The 19,869-nt window shown below is 40.8% G+C and overlaps 3 protein-coding genes across 3 annotated transcripts; 2 read left to right on the top strand and 1 right to left on the bottom strand.

The window, feature by feature from the left end:
• Nucleotides 1-687: 687 nt before the first annotated feature.
• On the top strand, nucleotides 688-3,446 carry LOC121054794. Its single transcript, XM_040525524.1, has 4 exons — nucleotides 688-783; nucleotides 858-926; nucleotides 1,253-1,421; nucleotides 2,957-3,446. The coding sequence occupies exons 1-4, from the start codon at nucleotides 728-730 to the stop codon at nucleotides 2,984-2,986; spliced, it is 324 nt and encodes a 107-aa protein (XP_040381458.1). The 5' UTR covers nucleotides 688-727; the 3' UTR covers nucleotides 2,987-3,446.
• Nucleotides 3,447-4,599: 1,153 nt separating this feature from the next.
• LOC102719964 (annexin D1-like) lies at nucleotides 4,600-7,509 on the top strand. The gene is made up of 5 exons (XM_006655860.3): nucleotides 4,600-4,764; nucleotides 4,897-5,042; nucleotides 5,152-5,370; nucleotides 5,953-6,165; nucleotides 7,016-7,509. Exons 1-5 carry the CDS (start codon nucleotides 4,689-4,691, stop codon nucleotides 7,304-7,306), a joined length of 945 nt encoding a protein of 314 aa, XP_006655923.1. The 5' UTR covers nucleotides 4,600-4,688; the 3' UTR covers nucleotides 7,307-7,509.
• A 1-nt stretch (nucleotide 7,510) lies between these two features.
• On the bottom strand, nucleotides 7,511-8,269 carry LOC102700907 (PLAT domain-containing protein 3-like). The gene has a single exon (XM_040525498.1). It carries the CDS (start codon nucleotides 8,261-8,263, stop codon nucleotides 7,715-7,717), a length of 549 nt encoding a protein of 182 aa, XP_040381432.1. The 5' UTR covers nucleotides 8,264-8,269; the 3' UTR covers nucleotides 7,511-7,714.
• Between the last annotated feature and the right edge of the window lie 11,600 nt (nucleotides 8,270-19,869).

Raw genomic sequence — 19,869 nt, forward strand, 5'->3', positions numbered from 1 at the left:
CTCATTACTCATTTAGATATTGGATCTATTCCCCACCTTCCATCTATTCCCTGCACGTACCTTCTCCCTCTCCGCCTCCGTGACCGCGTACGTCACCACCTATCTGCCTCCCGAACCCTAGCCGCCGCCACTTCGCTCCCTCCCGCTACCTCCCATTGCCTCCACCCCTCACGCCGCTTCCACACTGCCCGCGCCGCCTCCGCCTTGCCTCCACTACACCGCCGCCTCCCTCCATCGTTGTCGCCGCGGAGGCTGCCTCCTCCTCTGTGTCGCCGCCGCCTCCTCCTATACGTCGGGGCCACCGTCATCGCCTCTACCCGGGGTCCTCCCCGCCGCTCCTCCACTGCCTGCGCCGCCTCCCTCCGTCGTTGTCGCCTCGGCCATCGCCTCCACCCCTCACGCCACCTCCACGCTACCCGCACCGCCTCCGCCCTGCCTCCATCGCATCGACGCCTCCCTTCATCGTCGTCGCCGCGACTGCCGCCTCCGCCTCCAAGTCGCGTACACGCCGCCTCCCCCTCTCCCTCCCAGTCGTCGTACCGCGTCGGCTCGGGCCCACGCGGGCCACCGATCTCACCGGTGGCCTTGTTCACGTGCTCGCCGCCTCCTTCCCCACGCCACGTCTCCTTCTCCCCGGCATCGCTCCCTTCCCAAAAACCTAATTACTTTCTTGCAAAATATTAACACCTCATCGATCAATACTGTTTATAGTAATTTGTCGTGATGTATGCGTGCACTTATCTTCACCCATCAGCCTACTGTTATGGATAACATCGTATGCAGGTGGTCGCTGATCTTCTCTCTGGTTAATTCTCTCAAGAACCTACTACTAATCTTCTTTGGTTAATTCTCTGAAGCACTTTACAAGAAAGGAAGTTTGAGGGTGTAATGGAGATTTCTATACTAAAAGCTTTCAATTCGCCCAGGTAATTGTTTTTGTCATGCCAAAGACGCCCTGTCGTGCATGGTGTTATCATTATCTTATTTTTCAAGTTCGTAAAGTATGATGCAAACTGCAAATGAGCTGAGCCCATGCCTGATCTTAAAAGGAGAAAGATATAGTGTTGTGTCAAAGTGGTAGTGGCATTTTCACAATTTTTTTGAATTATGTACAAATGTATTTTTGTCCCTACCTACCCTCCCCATCGCATGTTGGTAACATAATCTTATTAAATATTTCAGTATGATTATGTTACTTGCTCCTCTTATCAGTCATTTCTTCCAGTTAATTTGTATTTGTTTCTTAATTTAGTATGTTTAGAATGAGAAGAAAGTGCCACTACCGGCTGCCTCTGTGCACCAGGTGCTCAATAATCAAGATAGTGCCTCACAACAAGATGATCTTTGGGACATATGAGAGGGAAATATGGTGCTGCCATGTCACCGGAGACCTCCATTCTCACGACGCACCAATTGATATGGTCAGTATTTGTTTACGGGTGTGCCATTCGATTAAACCTAATTCATGGAGTGTTTTTACTAGGATGTGGATTTTGGGAAGAAATACTGTCGATTATATTATATTGACCACTGGTTTTTTGTTTATTTTAAACAAGATATTTCTATTAATATGCAAATGGAGTTACTTCATATGCAATATGTGTGTGGCTCCAAAATTTGTTATTTACTTCAGTTGGTACATCTCTATCTTGTCTACCTGTATATACTCAAGATCTATTGCTGATTTTTTTGTTGACTGGATGTTTGTATTCTGGGCATGTAGTCAGGTATACACTGCCATATATTTGTGTATTTCGGTCTTCTTTTTGTTTAAACAAATAGAAATCAACATTTCAAAGTGCACCAGCCTTAGATGTATGAAAAGTTCAGAAGGAGATAGGGGATGAAATTTAGATGTGTGGGTTAGTGCTGATCATTTTGTCCTCAAACTTTAGACACTGTTTTTTAGTGTGAAGAATTGGAATGTGTATGGTTCTGAAATGAACTATGCCCCAATTAACATATTTAATTGTATCCCCTTTTAAATTAGCTCATTTATTTTCATATCTTTCATGAGGCAGAAAAACCCCGGTGGTTAAAAACATGAATTATCAGATGTTATCGTGTAAATTTGCCCTGAAATATAAGTTGGTCATCTAACCTTTTGTCCGATTTACATGTGATTATTAGTGGAAAATAGTGCACTGCACTAGAGTGAAAGGCAGACACTATGTTCGATCGAGGAGTCCATAGCCCTCGTGTTATTGAAGTTTTTTTTATGTAAAACAGCCTAACAGAGGAGGCTAGAAGAAGAAGAGAACTGAAGCAGGAGCAGAATAGAGGTTTTTTAGTTTCCGAAACTGTCTTCCATTCCAACTGAATGGGTGATATATATAGTATATGGTCAAGTCAGTTCGTCAACCATATATTCCAGCTAGATGTAAAATCAAAATTGACTAAGACTATAGGCGAAACAAAGTGACTGCTACAACATTTAGCTTACTGCCTAAGGAAAGCTACTACTGCTAACTAGCTAACATAACTAAAAACTAACCAGAATAAGGACTATACTAACAGTTACCAATCCTTCCCAATTGCTAGAAAGCAATTACCATGTGAAACGACGACATCTGTGTTTTTCTTTTTTTGATATATGAATATAGTGCATACTCGTGATCTTTAACTTGTGACAATTTAATTCTTGGGATATTTTACATAATCTGTGAGTAGTAGGATTTTTCTAATTTGGAACATGACTTTGGTTGAAAACTTAGATGAGCCCATGTGAATTATATCTCCTCTTCAATGCACATAATTCCTTTCATTATCAGTCAGCTGTACTCTATGAGGTCTAGAATCAATGTTGCATGCACAATCAAGTGATAATGTCTGGTCATATTGGCAATATCTTGATTTGGTAAGATAATATCACAACAAGCACCTGGTTCGCATTTCCAGTGTAAACATCCATACTCTTGTGTGTGTTCATAAACAACACTTATTTCAAAACTGAAAGATCGAAGGAATGTTATGCTATGGTGAATGAACATGTTACAATAAGATTGAACAAGCACCCCTGTGAGCATGGAGCAAAGAGGAACCATGGTACACCATATGCCCTCCTTATTGGAAAGAGGGCTCCGCTGGAAATTCTGATGTGTATGGTTAGTCATCGCATCATTTTTTTCCTTCGTAATTTGTAATTCTGATATGCTGCTATAAATCAGTCTATAACTCCACACTGTATCATTTGCCCACCATAATATATACTCTGGTTCTTTTTTGTTAATCCTGTAGCAGGTAAGATGGCCTTTCAGGTTTGTAAGTGGCCTGTAAGTTGTGCTTTGAGCAAGAAGAGCAGTGAAGAGCTATATGTAGTGTGTAGAATAGTAGGCGATGGATGATTGGATTGCATTGCTGTGTATGTTGGTCTTATTGAGCTCAAGAATATATTACTTTTTACGAAATTTTGCAGTCACACCTTAATGTATGAATATTGCTTTCTGTTTTGTTTCCTTTTACTAAACTCATTTTATTTTTGAATGGTAATGTAATTTTGATAATCCATTTATCAAATTCACCCTAGGATGATGATGTGAGAACTAGAAACTATGTTCATTTATTGGAATGAAGTTTTTCATTTATCAGAGAATGACGATAATGGATTTAGACCAAAGCTTCAGGTCGCATTCCTTATAAAGGGAAAAGGGAAAAATGCAATTTATTTCAGTAAGCTTTCCAGACTGTTAAGTTATGTGTGTCTTTTTAAAAAAAGTTCTATTTCAAATTACTTTTAAAAACAATATTAATTCAATTTACAAGTTTGTAATAGGTAGCATTTAACTTATCATTTACTAATCAGATATCTTATTTTGCATGATCTTGTTCTTTCTTCCGCCTTTACTCTGAAACTCACCCTTAGTATGGTTATCCTTTTTCATTTGTCTCATTCCATCCATCTAAATATACAAGTCAATCCCTCGAGTCATTTCTTTTAAATGAGGATGTTAGTTGCATAAATGTTTGTCCATGTATTTGAATTGATGATCTTTTACACCTCATGAAGTTAATTGCCAATCCAATTGACTTTTAGCCTAACGGTGCTACTTCCTTTAGTTGATTGATTTACATTATTAGATACCATCGTAGCGTTAGCATGGATATAATACTAGTGACAGTAATTCTTCCAGTCTTACAATCCTGGTAGCTTTAAACTATAGTCTTCTAAATATATATTTTTATAAATATGTAAAATAAATAAATAAATAATATTAAGTGTTTTTAACTAAGTATTTAAAAATTAATAGTTAAAATTTTAAAAGCTTAATTACAATCTTATACAAAATATCATGAATTATCGGAGGACCACAGAAGCGCGGATATGTTACTACGTGGATCCACGTGACGTGAGGATCTCATCCCGGAAAAGCGGCGGCCCAGTGAAGTGTAATATACTGTAATGAGGTGAGTGTATTTCATTACTCCGCAAGTTACATATTTCTAGATTTGACATCATTTCCAGATCACACAATCCAAAATTTTATCAAATCTGCATTGATTTGCTTTTTTCTTATCAAAACAATAAAAATTTGCCCAATTTGCAGCCAGTGTGGCACCCACCCACCCACCACCTCGCCATAAACCCCGGCGTCCGATCGCCTCGCCTGCTCCCTTCCTCACCCACTCCACTCCGCTCCGTCCCCGTCTCGACGAGCGCCTCGATCCCCCGCCGATCCCGAGGTCCCCGAATGGCGACGCTCACCGTCCCCTCCGCCGTCCCGCCCGTCGCCGACGACTGCGAGCAGCTCCGCAAGGCCTTCCAAGGTTCGCCCTCCCTTCGTCGTCTCCACTCCCCGCATTTCTCGCCGACGCCACGCTGCCGGCGAGCGTCACGCGATCGTGCGAGTGATCCGCTTGCTTTTTTTTTTTTCTCTCGCTTCCTTTGTGTTCGGGAAGGGTGGGGCACGAACGAGGCGCTCATCATCTCCATCCTCGCCCACCGCGAGGCGGCGCAGCGCCGCGCCATCCGCCGGGCCTACGCCGACACATACGGCGAGGAGCTCCTCCGCAGCATCACTGACGAGATCTCCGGCGACTTCGAGGTAATCCCGCTGCGCTTGCCTCCCCCTTTCGCGCGCGAGTCCGGGTTCGTTCCCACAGATCTCTGAGATCGGGGCGCGCCTGCTCTGCTCTGTGTGATGATGTGACCAGAGGGCCGTGATCCTGTGGACGCTGGACCCGGCGGAGCGCGACGCGGTGCTCGCCAACGAGGTCGCCAGGAAGTGGCACCCCGGGAACCGCGTGCTGGTGGAGATCGCGTGCACGCGCGGCTCCGCGCAGCTCTTCGCGGTCAGGCAGGCCTACCACGAGCGCTTCAAGCGCTCGCTCGAGGAGGATGTCGCGGCGCACGTCACTGGTGACTTCCGCAAGGTGATCCGTTGCTAGCTTCACTTGTTTCCATTCGTTCGATCACGGTTCAATCTCATGATCTGCTGAATTGGTGCGTCTTTGGAATAGTGTTAATTGACTGGTGACTTCTTCAAGGCTAACCTTAACTATGAATTGAGCCTTCATCCTCTGCAATGGACTTGCTCATAAACAAAAATGTTATGCAACTTTAGATTGTTGGTTCTCGAATGTACATTGATAATTAGTATAGAAGTTATGGATCTTATTATGCCTACACACATTCCTTTTTGCCTGAATGACATGTAATGTTAATTGATCTCTTATTTTGCAGTCATGTATCCCTATTCCCTATAAGGCTTATAAAACATTCAAATCAAATATAAATCTGATTCAGTTATAGTTTTCTCCCAACCCCCACCCCTAGCCCAGATAATATTTCTGAATTTTGAGGTGATACTTGAAAACAACCTTTGTATGCATGAACTTCAGAGATGAATGTAACGACTGTTTTGGATCATTATTTTCCTCGACGACTGATGGATGAAGGTAGTGTAGAAGTAGAACACTTCGTTTTGAGACCTAAACATTCTTTTATCATATCAGCTTTTGGTGCCACTTGTAAGTGCTTACCGTTTCGAGGGACCAGAGGTCAACACAAAGTTGGCACAATCAGAAGCCAAAATACTGCATGAGAAGATCCAGCATAAGGCTTATGCTGATGATGAGATCATCAGAATTCTCACCACTAGGAGCAAGGCTCAGTTGCTTGCAACATTCAATCGTTACAATGATGAATATGGTCACCCAATCAACAAGGTACATCCGTACATACAAATCTTGTGAACTGCTGCTTTTCTTTTGCAGAGCAAAGAATGCCAAATAGCAGCGAAGTTATGCTCTGTTATATGTGTTATCCTGTCTTGTGCTCTGCAGTGCGTTGTTCTGTAGAGTCAATTTCTATTTCCTGATAATATATATTGTACTATGTTGTCTCTCGTGACCCGTGTTAACATTACCTATTTACCTTGCTATTCAAATACAAATGTGACCAGGCATCCCTCCAAAAATCTGTCCTCGATATGTTGTCTTCCTGATACATCAATTGGGCATTTATTGATAAGAACCTAAAACATAAGGCCGCATGTTTTCACTTGTTTTGCTTCATTTTCTATTAAAGCTCACTTTAGTCCATATGTAGTTGTGTTGAACCTGAGTTCATTTGACTTTTTTGGTACAAAATATTACCATTTTCATTACTCAAATGTAGTTAAAATAAGGATTGCCCTGTCGATATATTTGAAGTTTACTTCAGTATTTATTTTTGGCATTTTCTTAGCAATCGTTAGGATGTTAGAGCGCTCTTAAGCCTGTCACTGTTGTAGTTTGAGAAATTTACAGGCATTGAGAAAAGACTTGGAGGTACTAAATATAAAATTTTGAAAGTTCATGCGAATGATTTGAACAATCATGTAGAGGTGCTTGCTGTGATACGATTTGCCTCAGTTTTGTCCTTAAAGCTTAATAATGCACTTCCAAGTTCTGAAGATTTTATACTACTTTTCACAATTTCACTGATTCACTGGCCGTACAAGTGTATAACCATTTTCTTTCAGGATTTTCTTTCCATTGAAGGCCTGCATTCTAACATGCCCTCCTCCATTTACAGGATCTCAAGGCTGATCCGAAGGACGAGTTCCTTGCCACGCTGCGTGCAGTCATCCGCTGCTTCAGTTGCCCTGACAGGTACTTTGAGAAAGTTATCAGGTTGGCCATCGCAGGGATGGGAACAGACGAGAACTCCCTTACCAGGATCATTACCACTCGTGCCGAGGTGGACCTGAAGCTGATCAAGGAAGCGTACCAGAAGAGAAACAGTGTCCCGCTGGAGCGCGCGGTCGCAGGGGACACATCTGGGGACTACGAGAGGATGCTTCTTGCTCTTCTGGGTCAGGAGTGAGTGTGCCCATGCCTATCTGTCCAGCTACACCCTTAATGTGGTCATATCATATCGTACTCATATCAGAGAATAAACCTGTTTTGCTGGACCGTATACGTGCTGAATATGTGGTTGTTGGTCCTGTACTGTTACGGTTACTGTAACGATGAAATAAATCATAGTTCCATGGTTCATGCATGCATGTGACGTCGTTTGCTTACCAACTTTTTAGGGCTTAGTATTTCTGTTTATTGCTTCTGACTAACATTGTTGGAGCCATAGACCAAGCAAAAGAGGAGCAAGCACACGAACATACTACACCAGACGGAGCATCAAAAGCCTCAGCGATCACAGAGCCAACTCAAAGAGATCGACAGGTGCCGGCCATCCTTTACAGCTCTCCGTTTATTTACGTTACTACGGCCCACGTTACGCCGCGGCGCTGTTCCCGGCGCTCCGGCAGCGGTCGCGCACGGCGGTGAGGCGGTACGGCGAGGCGTCGGTGGCGAGCCACTGCTCGACGTCGAACCGCCGCTGGGCGCACCCGCGGTGCGGCCCCGTGGCCGTCACCTCGACGTAGCTGCAGTACCACCCGTGGCGCGCGCCGGCGCCGTCGGAGGTGAGGTTCATCCAGCACGGCGCCGCCGGCAGGCAGGGGCCGCGGCCGCTGAAGGCGTCGAGGTTGCCCCGCTCGTAGTAGTCGTGGCGGGCGCCCATCAGCCCGCCCCACCGCTCCAGGTCGGCGATCCGCACGCCGCGCCCGTCCGCGCCGGCGAACTCCACGCCGATCGCCGAGTCCGTGCCGCCCTTCCACGCCGAGCCCGTCCTGACGAACACGGTGTACACGCAGTCGTAGTCCACGTTGCCGCCGCCGCCGACATCGAGCTCCGAGGACGTGCTGCACTGCACCGCGACAGCCAGCGCAAGGAGGAGGAAGAAGAGGAGGATCTTTGGAGGGGCAGGGGAAGGAGTTGCCATGGCGAGAGGTTCTGGAGTTTGAGATGGGCGACCGGCGATGGATGGGGTTCATATGTACAGGTGAATGCCTGGTCGTGGATAACGATGTGAGCCTACTGTGGAGTGTGGACAAGAAGGATAACGTAGTACGAAGGACAAAAATATGAGCAACGTGCCATGGTGCATGTAGTGTAAACATAGTGTGACACACGTCGTAGAGTTAGCACTAGCCGCAGCTAACCGTCCCTTTTTTTTAACTTCTGTTTATATTTATAAACTAAAATTTAAATCTATTTTCACCCTTAATTTAGAGTAGATTTTTGAAGATTTTTCATTATTTTTGTCTAGCCTTAACTTTTAAATCATAAGAACATACATATATATAATTTTTATTATAAAATATTTTTCATTTACTAATATACCACCTGTAATTCTGTAAATCTTCTTTCTGGTATCTCGTCGAGAGGTCGATCTTAATTCTCATGGCACTCTGGGAGGAATCGGATATATAGTGCAGCCATGGTCAGTGAGTTCTAACTTCCAAGCGTTATTGGCGCAGCCCAAGCCCATAGCCCGATCAAATACGGCCCAAATCATCGAGGTGTAGGAATTATAGTGGGCCCGAGTCCCCAGCGAAGGCCTCTAGCACGGGCAGCCAGAAGCGTGAGGTCGTGTTCTCTACTGGGCTCCATATGTGATATGGGCCGAGCTGATTTGATAACGGGTCAAATTGATCTTGTGTTTGAGGCAGACTTTCACTGTATTTGTTTACCAGGGTTGGGAACCCTTTCCTCAGCATACAAAGGAGCGACGGATTAGTATTTTCAAAGCAATTTTTTTTATAGATTTTGTTACCGTTTGGAAGTTCTAAAACTAGCATATGCACATTCATAGCTATATTTATTATTTTTGTTACGACGTACAGAAGTCAAATTTGAACTTATATGTTTATGCAGTGATATAACTTATATTAATCTATCTTGTCGATTTTTTTCATATTTTTTAACAACTATTGAGATAACATGGAAGAAATGGGTGTATGCCTACCCGTATGCTTAAAAAAAGTTTTTCAAGTTTGACTTAGCACAAAAAATGTCTTATGTATTGTAATGGAGGGAATATTTAATATCATTGAAGTTTTTGGTATGCTCACTTATATATTGATCTACAACAAGTAAAAATATGAATATTTTTGTCGTCTTGTGCAAAATCTTGATCTTTAGGCACATAGCAAGGGTTGAAAAGTTTACTTTGACTAGAGCGCTACGCGCGTGTTGCGTGCGGAACCTATCATGTTGTTAGGCTGGGCAACACAAGTCTCTGGTCACATCTCATTTTTTTGGAAAAAACCTTTACTTTATATTTTTAATAGATCAATCCTACATAATAGGAATTAATACATACTCTTTTTATTATTTTTTATATGACACCGTTGACTTTTAAATTTACGTTTCACCATTCATCTTATTCAAAATTTTAATCTAAATATATAAAATTATCAGTCATACTTAAAGTTCATATAATATTAAATCATATCATAACAAAATAATTAATAATTATATATTTTTTGAATAAAGCAAATGATCAAACGTAGATATAAAAATAAACGACGTCCTATTAAAAATTTAAAAAAATAAAGGGAGTAATACGGAAAGGAAGGGAAAATGATGTGGTATGAATGCATGCATACAAATGCATGGCCTGCAGCTAATGGCGAATCTAGAATTTTAGTTAAGGCTATGTCTGTTTAAAAATTGTTATGTATAATTCAGTAAATAAAATTTAGAAAATCGTTAATAATTATAAATTAAATTGAAAACATGATTTAATATATATGTATAAAATAAAAAGTTAAGGCTTAAATTCATGGATTAAGTTGAAACCATCACTAGACATAGTACAAAAGAGTACAAGAGGCTTACAATGTTATTTTTCTGATTATTTTATTTGACACTTTTGAAGGAATATAAATGTATTGATGAAGATGATATTAGTACAATATGTGGATCGAGGCTGCTTAACTAAAGATTGGTTAATTAAGAAATTAAATGCTAGTGTAGTTGAATGCAAAACGCCCTGCATGGGCCGCGTCGTGCGCGTGGGCCTCTCTCGGTTCACGCCCGCTTGCCGGCTGCATCCTGCCGCGGTGCCGCTCATTGTTGCCACCCTCGACGGAGGGGTGTTTTTTATTTTAAAATACGTATACATATATGAGTATACAGTGGAGAAACGCAGGGTATGCCAGTGCATACCTGGCAATGGGGCAGATTCAGGCCTAGGGCAGGTTAGGCTTAAACCCTAGGCCTGTGATCCAAATTACATATAATTGTTGTACAAATTTTAGAAAAATATTAAATTTATAAAGATTTAGAATAAGATAATTGATTTGAGCCCTAAGCGTTGCTCTTGGTTGGTTCCGTCCTGTCTGACATACCCTGTAGATCCCCCCTACCTGCAGCCACAGCACGGGCCCTCTGTCTCTGCGTGCAAAGGGTGCGTGCACATGTTTACTGACATGCACTTTGCTAGTCACCGCAAACAGGTAGCTGCAGTCTGCTCGGCTGACGTGTCGGCACGTGAGAGTGGCCACGTCAGCAGAAATCACTGAGAGGTCTCAAATCCTAGCAGGGTTAAATTATTGTAATTAGACCTGGAAATATAGCTGGGAAGCACCAACAGCAAGAGACGATTGATAAAGGATGTGAACATAGGAAGAATAATGGTATTGCCATGCTGGTCCTGAGAGGATGGTGATATTGTTCTATTCACCTCAAGATTAATGAATTATAGCCATAAATCTAGACGATTTCTTTACCTGTAAATCTTGTGTGAGACTGTTCCATTCACCTGGAGATAAAGAATATATATATATTCCTGCAGATGGAGCCCTTTAACTAGTCAAACTAACACCTGGTTTTGCCACTTGAACTTGGTTACTATATCCAAAGCACGGTTAATTATTGCACACTGTTTTTGGTTCTTTACATAGGGTATCTCTCATATTCGCGTAGGCTGTACCATAATCAAATCGAACATACATGCATGCAGGTAACCTGGTCGATCCTATCTCTGCACGCACCTGTGCCCTCCACTAGGTTATACTAAAATCATACGCCGCACAAAGTTACTCTCACCTGCCGCCATGCGCCAGCCATGCATGCATGGCGCCATCCCCTAGCTCGCACTCCCAGTGCAGAATATGATAGTTTCTACCTGTATCTGTATTCACGTATAAGCAATTTACTATTATGACATGTTATTTATTAAAGAAAGATACATAAATAAAGAAATTGGTTCTAAATTAAGACCTGATGTCTTTATGTAAAATAAGACTGACTGTGAGAGAGAGAAGAGAGAGACAAGTAGGTCATAATAAGACAAAAGTTGTATTGTGAAAGATAGTTTCTTGACATGATATCCTAGAGTAGAAACCGAGTTAGTTTCTAGCATTGTGAGTGCCCTAAAGGCTCGTTTGCATTTGGTGCCAACCAGTCTAATCAGCGAACTTAAAACGAACAAAGCTATTAGTACATGATTAATAGAGTATTAGTTTTTGCAAATTTAAAAAATGATTAATTTGATTTTTTAAACAACTTTCATATATTCCTTTTTGTAAAAGAACACTTCGTTTAGCAGTTCGAGAAGTGTGCACATGAAAAATGAGAGAAAATGCTTCCTCCGTTGTCACTTGCGGACGCCCTAAGTCTACTCCTAGCTGGCAATGCGAGTTTCTTTAGTTCCAGCAGTACAGTTCAGTTAGGTGTCAGTATAACTTTGTTTCATGTTATAAGATTTTTTTTGACTTTATCTAGATTCATTCATATACTAATAAATTTTAGATACATTTATAAAACATATATATAGATAAACCTAGTAAATTCAAAAAGTTTTCTAATATGAAATGGAGTACTGTATGCGAGAACCTAGAGTCGTCGTCGACACGACGGCGTAAGGACGGACGCCCGGTCCTAGCTAGCTCCTCCTGCCTTCTCCATATGGATGCACGTGAAAAGCCGGCCCGGCCGCTGCTCGCGCGCGACAAAGGAGAGCACGATCTGTCTCTTCGCTCGCGCCCGCCGGCCGCGCTCGCTTGCTCGATCGACCGGCACGTGTGGTGACGAAACAAATTAAGTGGCTGGTTATATCAAGTGACTTTTTTTTTTACAGTGCTTTGTCACGTTGGATGTTTTACGTTAATTAAAAGTATTAAATATAGACTGATAACAAAACTAATTGCATAAATAAAGACTATTTTGTTAGACAAATTTTTAAAGCTTAATTAATCCACAATTAGTAAATGTTTACTGTAGCATCATATTCGCTAATTATGGACTAATTAGGCTCAATGGATTCGTCTCGCAAAATAGTTCAGAGTATGGAGTGAGTTTTATTAATAGTCTATATTTAATACTTATAATTAGTGTCCAAACATTCGATGTGATGGAGACTTCAAAAAAAAAAAAAAGTTTGGAGAATCCCAGCACCCCCTAAACCGCGGCGTTTTCCAGCGGGCGATCGAGAGAAGCCGCGCGCGGGATCGGATTAGCGAGGGCAGCCCCCGCGCGCGTAGCTAGGCCGCCGACACATGCAGGTCGATCGATCGATGCGTTGCGTGTTCGCTCGCTGCTGGCATGCAACTTTGGCCGCCTGTGGGCCGGCCGGCGTAGACCACCGGCGTGCGCAGATTAGATAGATAGCGCGGGACATGGCCACGGGCTAGCTCGATCGACCGCTTGCACCGGCGTCCGGATGGGCGAATCGATCGATGGCTGGCCCCGGCGCCCTAGCTAGGCGCGTAGCCTCAGCTCGATCACTAGCTGCCGGGACCTAGCTAGCTATCTAGGCGCTAGTAGCCTGTAGCCTTTGATCAGCATTCTCAGAGCAAGGATATATACTATATAAGCCGACTAAATACTGAGGTGGAGGAGAGACAGGAGAAACGGACTATAAGCTTATAGTCAGCTTTGGCACAAAAATCCAGAAACACTGTAGGTGGGCTAAGAGAAAACTAACTACTATAAGAATATGCTGAGAGAAAACTACAAACATTATTATAGCTAACTTGCTCGCTATATAATTAGCCTTGCTCTCACCAATTTTCAATGTCTAACATGTTAACTTTTGCGAACCCTCGATTATTTCACCAATATATTTTCGCTCCTGCTAATGCTTATAAGATAAAAATTAAGTTTTTAACATTCAGTTTGGAGTTAATTTTGGATTTTTTAATCAAAGTTTATTTTTTAACCTTTGTTTTTTTATAACTAAGAATACATACATAAACTTTTTTTCACAAATTATTTTTTGTTTACAAATATGACATTTGACTTTTCAAAAATCCAAACAATAATCCATTTGTTTGTTTCAAAAAAATATATACAATTACTTCGTACATTCCAAAATAAATTTGTTTTTCAGTCATCACAAACATACCAGTATAATTATTTTCTACTTTATATACTCTCAATGTATTTATTCTTTACTTTCATAAATTCTATTGCAATTATTACTTAGAAAAAAAACTTAACTTTGAATAAACTATAATAAAAAATAATCTTATTTTGGGACTGAGAAAATATAATTTATTCTACTATATATGATTTATTTTATAGCTACAAGCACTTTAAACATGACTAACAATTTTATATATTTACACAATTTTTTAAATAAAATAAATGGCCATATATATATATATATATAAATCAATAGCCTTAAATATTAAAAACTGAAAAATATTTAATTCCAGTGTAGCTTGATTGAGAGCTAACAAGGCCTGTGCATCATGCAATGCTTACGCACGAGAATATGCAAAAGTGGAGCCGGTGCAATCCTCGGTTAAGTTCGATATTCTAGTTGATTAATCTAATGGGTTTATCTGGCATTATGTTATTATCCAGATTGCTTTGCACGATTAGATATGTTTCAGTTTACCAATCACATATCATACATGCTATCGGCTTGATCTTAGCTTTCAATTACTTCAAGCTTAATTTTGTCTTAGTTTGGTTTGATCAATTACGTTTGTTGTTAATTGCTAATCTAGATTAATCTTTATGCATGCATGATTTTTTATTGGAGTTTTAGCTAATAATTTACCTAAGTGATCTGATGTGGTAACTCATATAGTTTTCTTATATCGTATTATCATACTTGCTCTTCTCTATGCCCTACTCCATTTGTCCCAAAAAACCAATTTATGTGAGTAAATCTAGACATAGAGTATGATCAAATTCTCTCCTACAAATTGGTTTTTCTATCACGGAGAGGAGGGAAGCAAGGCAACTCTAGCTTCATTATATTTTTGTATCCTTATCAGTGTCGGTTACCAAACCATCACTGATGAGGTTACACGGTTAAAAGGAAGCTCGATTTGTGTTAAACCGATGTTTCGAGTAAAAAACACACTGATTCAATTACAAAACAAATGCATACACAGTGATTCATTGATTCAACATGCACACAAAATGATTCAATATACACCATCAACACATTGTCATATTGCACCAGATCAGACTCAACTCATCATCACACAACACCAAAACAACATGCATTCATATTGACACAAATCATCAACTCCAAAACAACTCACCACCACACCACATTATATATCATCCTTGTGGACGGAGCCACTACCCTCATATTCTCCCTCGGACTACCAATGCTCGCGTTGTTGCCATCACCCTCCCACACCATCATCCTACCATATTTGGTGGCCCTAAGTCAAATATAGTTGCTGAGGAAAAGGATGAAGAGAAATGAGAAATGAGGCTGGTGACTTTGACCTAGAGTTTGAAGTGGCGGTGGAGTGAGTTCGGGAGCAGCAATGCGAGAATGCCCCCACAAGCCCATTCCTTGCTCCTAGCAGCGCCTGCTCATCGACTGCACCAAAGAGAGGGGTAAGGGGGAGCAATGATCTTCGAGGATCTATGCATATCACGGGATTATGAAGGACTTGCCATGCTGGAGAGGTGGTGGTGGAGGAGGAGCGGCGCTCACCGGGATCTGGGAGATGGTGAGACAACGGAGAGAGGGAGGAGGAGCGCTCGCTAGCTAGGGATCAAAAAGATAGACAACACATAGAAGCATAAGCAACATGAGAGAGTTTGAGAGACAAACAGAGTGACACATCGGGGGATTTCAAGATTTTTTTCTCTCTCGATTGTTAGGCTCGGCTCAAGTTATTTGTGCTGGTACCTCCAAAAAAACCGGCACTAGTAGTTGGTTTTGTGTGACGGTTCCTCTAAAGCTGAAACTAAAGTATTTAGTTTCGGGTTTTCTCTCCTAGCGCATCCTTAGATTAGGGGGTGGGAAACCTCCTATCAGGGTGAATTTTATCTAGTATCAGTTTTTATCTAGGCGACATTGATGTGGCACCTTATATATCAGTGATAATACTGGTTGCTTTTCAAAATCTCAACCTCTCATCAAGACAGGTCCATAACTTGATGAGGCCTTACAAGCAAGGATCAATCGGTTGAAATCTGAGGTCCATCAAGTTTTGACTCAACGTATATACCACCTTTGATCAGGTTCATATTAAGGACTAGAAGTAGAACGGCAGAGAGAACGTAAATGCCTGAACTTCCTCAACATTTTTTTTTCTTTTCTTTGGCATCATGTATGTCAGCGTTCTGAATTTCTGGTTCTTTGAACTGGCCCAGGTTCCCCACTGCAGGTAGCAGTATTTCAATTCACTGGATTCCAATTTTTTTTCGTAGAAAAAAAGGACGATCAGATTCTCTTGATCTCTCCCACACAGGAGACACCCAACACATGCTGATGATAAGGGAATGATGAGTTTTATCCGACGACTATGCTCTCTTGTTTACCCAAGTTAACCAACTCAGATTCCCTCATTTTTGCGCGTATGGTTACTAAACTACTAATCGGTGTGTTTTTGTCAAAATTTATATAGGAAAGTTTATTTAAAAAACATATCAATCCATTTTTTAAGTTTTTTATAGCTAATAATTAATTAACCAAGATTAATCCACTGTTACGTTTTACGGTTACTAACTACATAAAATGCGGCCTACATCAAGCTGTATGTTCAGTTTCATATAGCAATAAAAGCTTTTTTACCTTAAGATACCAAAAACTTATACTAAAATTTTTGATAACTTGAGATACTTTTCAAGGACGGTAAAAAACCTTCGCAAAGCAGCAGCAAAATGGACCGGCACCACTGCAATTCAGCAATAATTCCTGCACCCAGGTCTTGCATGCATGCATGGAACAGAATTAACCAAAGGCTAGGTAGGTTTTGACTTGATTCTAAACATGAAGGCATTATTTGTACCTGAACCCTGTAGCAGGTCATATTTTTAATGTAATTACTGCAGCTGATACGACAACGATATGCACACATATATATAATACATGCATCGACCACTCTGATCTCGACAGCGGATGAGCCTGCTCTTCGTCTCTACATATAATTGACTTAAGCTTTGTGCATTTTGATATTCCCATCTTGGTGCAAATCAACAGGTTTGGGCCAATGATATGTAGTATGGTTTCCTGGCAGTTGGACACTTGTGTGCGTAAATAGGGAACATGCATGCTGCTCAAAGGGGCCTGAATCTTTTAATTTGGGCACATGTGACTTTGCAGCTGAATCGCCTGAAACCAGCTACAGCCTTTCTCTTGCTCCAATCGAAATACAGATCAAGCATGCAAATTGCAAGAAGGGTTGATATATGAGATTTGTTTCAGTCCAACAAAAAAGTAACGAAAAGTATCTCGAGATACCGGTACCTCGTGGTACCAAATTATTTCTGATCATTGGATCTAACAGTGACATCTTACTCAGTTAGATCCAATAGTAAGAAACGATTTGGTATCTCGATGTACCAGTACCTCGACACCTCAAGATGCTTTTTATTGGACCGGAGATATATACATGGATGCAAGACCAAAAGATCACAGCTGCTTAACTGGCTGGCATCACAGCAAAAGCTACTGTGTGTAAACATCATTTCCCCTGTTCTTCTACAGGATAAGTATGCATGCTAGCTCATCTCCCTATCTACTCTATTGGTGATTAACAAGTGGGACCTGAAAAAATACAATGAGGTTGTTGGTGGCAATGTTCCTTCTGTGGTCCAAGCCAAAAGGATAAATTACAAGCAATATTCAACTATATGAATCTGCAGACAGGGCATGACGGATCAACCGTTGATTTTTCTTCAGTTGGTAGACTAGACTGGCAGAGAACCAGTCAGCTGTGTATTGATGCAAGTGTGTTTGTTTAATTAATCTGTTTTTGATCCAGACTTCAATTTATGGATCGATCAATGCAAGCACAGGAACTGCAACAATGGCACTGTGTCTCCCCAATCATGAACAATATTGCACAATGCTCCAACCATGAAGTGCATAGAAATGGACCAGATGCTGCATCTTTGCGTCTGGTTGGTACTGATACCTCTCACAGTATCAGCTAACTCTAACCTCTTTCATCCAGGCAGAGGAATCTTTTTATTTGGCCAGGAAACTGTATGATGATTTCCTTTAATATATATACCTGGTCCCCAAAGAATCAAACCATTGGCACATGATTTCTGTTAATAAGGACGATCAAGACAACATTTTAAGCAGTTTCTCTCAGTGCTAAACATGAATACATGCTCCAGGAGTGGACAGGCACACTCACATGAGAATGCCTGGGATATGTGAGTGAGTAGAAGAATCATTTCTCTGGGGAGACACAACTTAATTAACTTAATTAGTCTCATCAGGTTGGCAAATATAGTTATATACTGTTAAGCTGCTCCCTTGTGCCAAAACTTTCTGCCAGCCACCTGATTGACAGGATGGGAGCCAAACTATTCAATATTTCCATCATGGAAGGCCTTGGCTTACTATTGGTAAGTTTGTCTTGTATTATCTGCACTTTTATGGTTTTATGACCACATATTGAGTTTCAATTTTCGTAAAAGATACCTAAAAAAAAACTGTAAAAGGACCAATTACTCTAATTTATTTGCTCAGGAAGCCTTGAAATAATTACCATGTTCCATAGAAGAAAAAAAGGGTAATATACTACTGGGTCCAGATTATAATTAATAGCAGAGATTAATAAATACAGTTATTCAAAACACAATAGGTTCAATTTAGGAAAACTATTGCCAGGCGTATGAGCAAGACTAATGTTGAGTACTCCCTGACCTGCTCGAAGCCACCTAATATGCAGAAATTGCTAGGAAAATGTTGCTCACTATCTAACCTTTTTGTTTTTAACACTACTACAAAACACCTAATAGCTGCTAATAATTCATCTAAAAATCCGACACCTATGGCTCGTTTCCTACCTACGGGAAGGAAAAATATAGACCCTGCACATTTGAGCAACTATAGGTGTCAATTCTGGAGAGAACATCTGCTACCTATAACATATTACATGTGTCGGTTTTTAGAAGAACTGATACATGTAAGGGGATGGGGATTTTTTGAAGTGGCAACAAAATAGAGAGATTCCTAAAAATTAGGGTTTTTTATCATCTTTAAAAAGTACCTTGAGGTACTAAAAATTTTAGTGCGAAATTTTAATACCTTAAGATATATTATGTAAATTTTAGTTACTAAATTTTGAAACTGAAAATATGTTATCTTAAGTTACTTTTTTGAGGATGAGAAAAAAACTCTAAAAATTAAGTCACATGTGTGCTGCTACTGCTGTATATCTGTTTGATGATCATGATATCGGCCTACCCATGCATGCAAGGAAGCATCATGGATTCAAGGGGGTATTATACCTAATTAAGTACCCAAGTACTAAAGAAGTTTGGGATGTACTTAAAAGCTATGAGCGTGAGAGGGCACCAATATTGTTTACATCATGCGATAATCACGCGTGCAGCGGTTGATTACCATTTCACAGCTGATAGGTACTTATCTTCAGAAAATGCTATCGTACACGTAGTGCAGAATATATATATATATATATATATACTGCTGTGATGTGTTCAACTACGTACCCCACGGTGCATTATATCCCAGCTAGCTCAATTAATTTCTGCAGCTTTGCTTAGAGCAGGTACAATAGCAAGCTATAAGCCAGCTGTAAGTATATTTTAAGTAGATAAGAGAAGGGCAGCAGGCTACTAATTTATAGCCAGCTGCAGCACGGACTTCAAGACATATGTGTGTATGACATGTGGGACCGAATATTAGTTGTGTAGTCTATGCTATTATATGAACTAGCTATTAAGTTGACTATAGATAAGTTATAGCCAACAATTGGCTATACTATTGAACTTGCTCTGCAAATTCAATAGATTAAATCAAGACTTTTACCAAAAGATTTGCTTCGGTCCAACAAAAAATACATTGAGGTATCAAATCATTTTTTACCATTGGATCTAGCTGAGTAGGATGTGCGTTGTTAGATCCAACGATCAGAAACGATTTGATACTGTTACCTCGAGATGCTTTTTGTTGGACTGTAAAATTGCTCTTAACCAAAGCTGGATTACGAAACTACTAAGAACTAATTAACTGCATTGTCATTCACACACAACAGCAGATAACGGAGCACATGAGACAGGAGCATGCATGCAAAGTGAAAAGTAAAAGTCACAGATGATCGGTTGATCAAGGTGAGTTAACCACGCATATATCATCCA

The sequence above is a fragment of the Oryza brachyantha genome, chromosome 6 (assembly GCF_000231095.2).
Source record: "Oryza brachyantha chromosome 6, ObraRS2, whole genome shotgun sequence".
In the NCBI taxonomy this organism is placed as follows: Eukaryota; Viridiplantae; Streptophyta; class Magnoliopsida; order Poales; family Poaceae; genus Oryza; species Oryza brachyantha.

Bases quoted from the DNA above. Each gene is read 5' to 3' on its own strand.
- LOC121054794 (XM_040525524.1), top strand. From the start codon at position 728: ATGCGTGCACTTATCTTCACCCATCAGCCTACTGTTATGGATAACATC. The intron at 784-857 runs GTGGTCGCTGAT...AATTCTCTGAAG, and splicing joins ATGGATAACATCGTATGCAG to CACTTTACAAGAAAGGAAGT. The intron at 1,422-2,956 runs GTCAGTATTTGT...CAAAACTGAAAG, and splicing joins ACGACGCACCAATTGATATG to ATCGAAGGAATGTTATGCTA.
- LOC102719964 (XM_006655860.3), top strand. From the start codon at position 4,689: ATGGCGACGCTCACCGTCCCCTCCGCCGTCCCGCCCGTCGCCGACGAC. The intron at 5,043-5,151 runs GTAATCCCGCTG...TGATGTGACCAG, and splicing joins AGATCTCCGGCGACTTCGAG to AGGGCCGTGATCCTGTGGAC. The intron at 5,371-5,952 runs GTGATCCGTTGC...TTATCATATCAG, and splicing joins TCACTGGTGACTTCCGCAAG to CTTTTGGTGCCACTTGTAAG.
- LOC102700907 (XM_040525498.1), bottom strand. From the start codon at position 8,263: ATGGCAACTCCTTCCCCTGCCCCTCCAAAGATCCTCCTCTTCTTCCTC.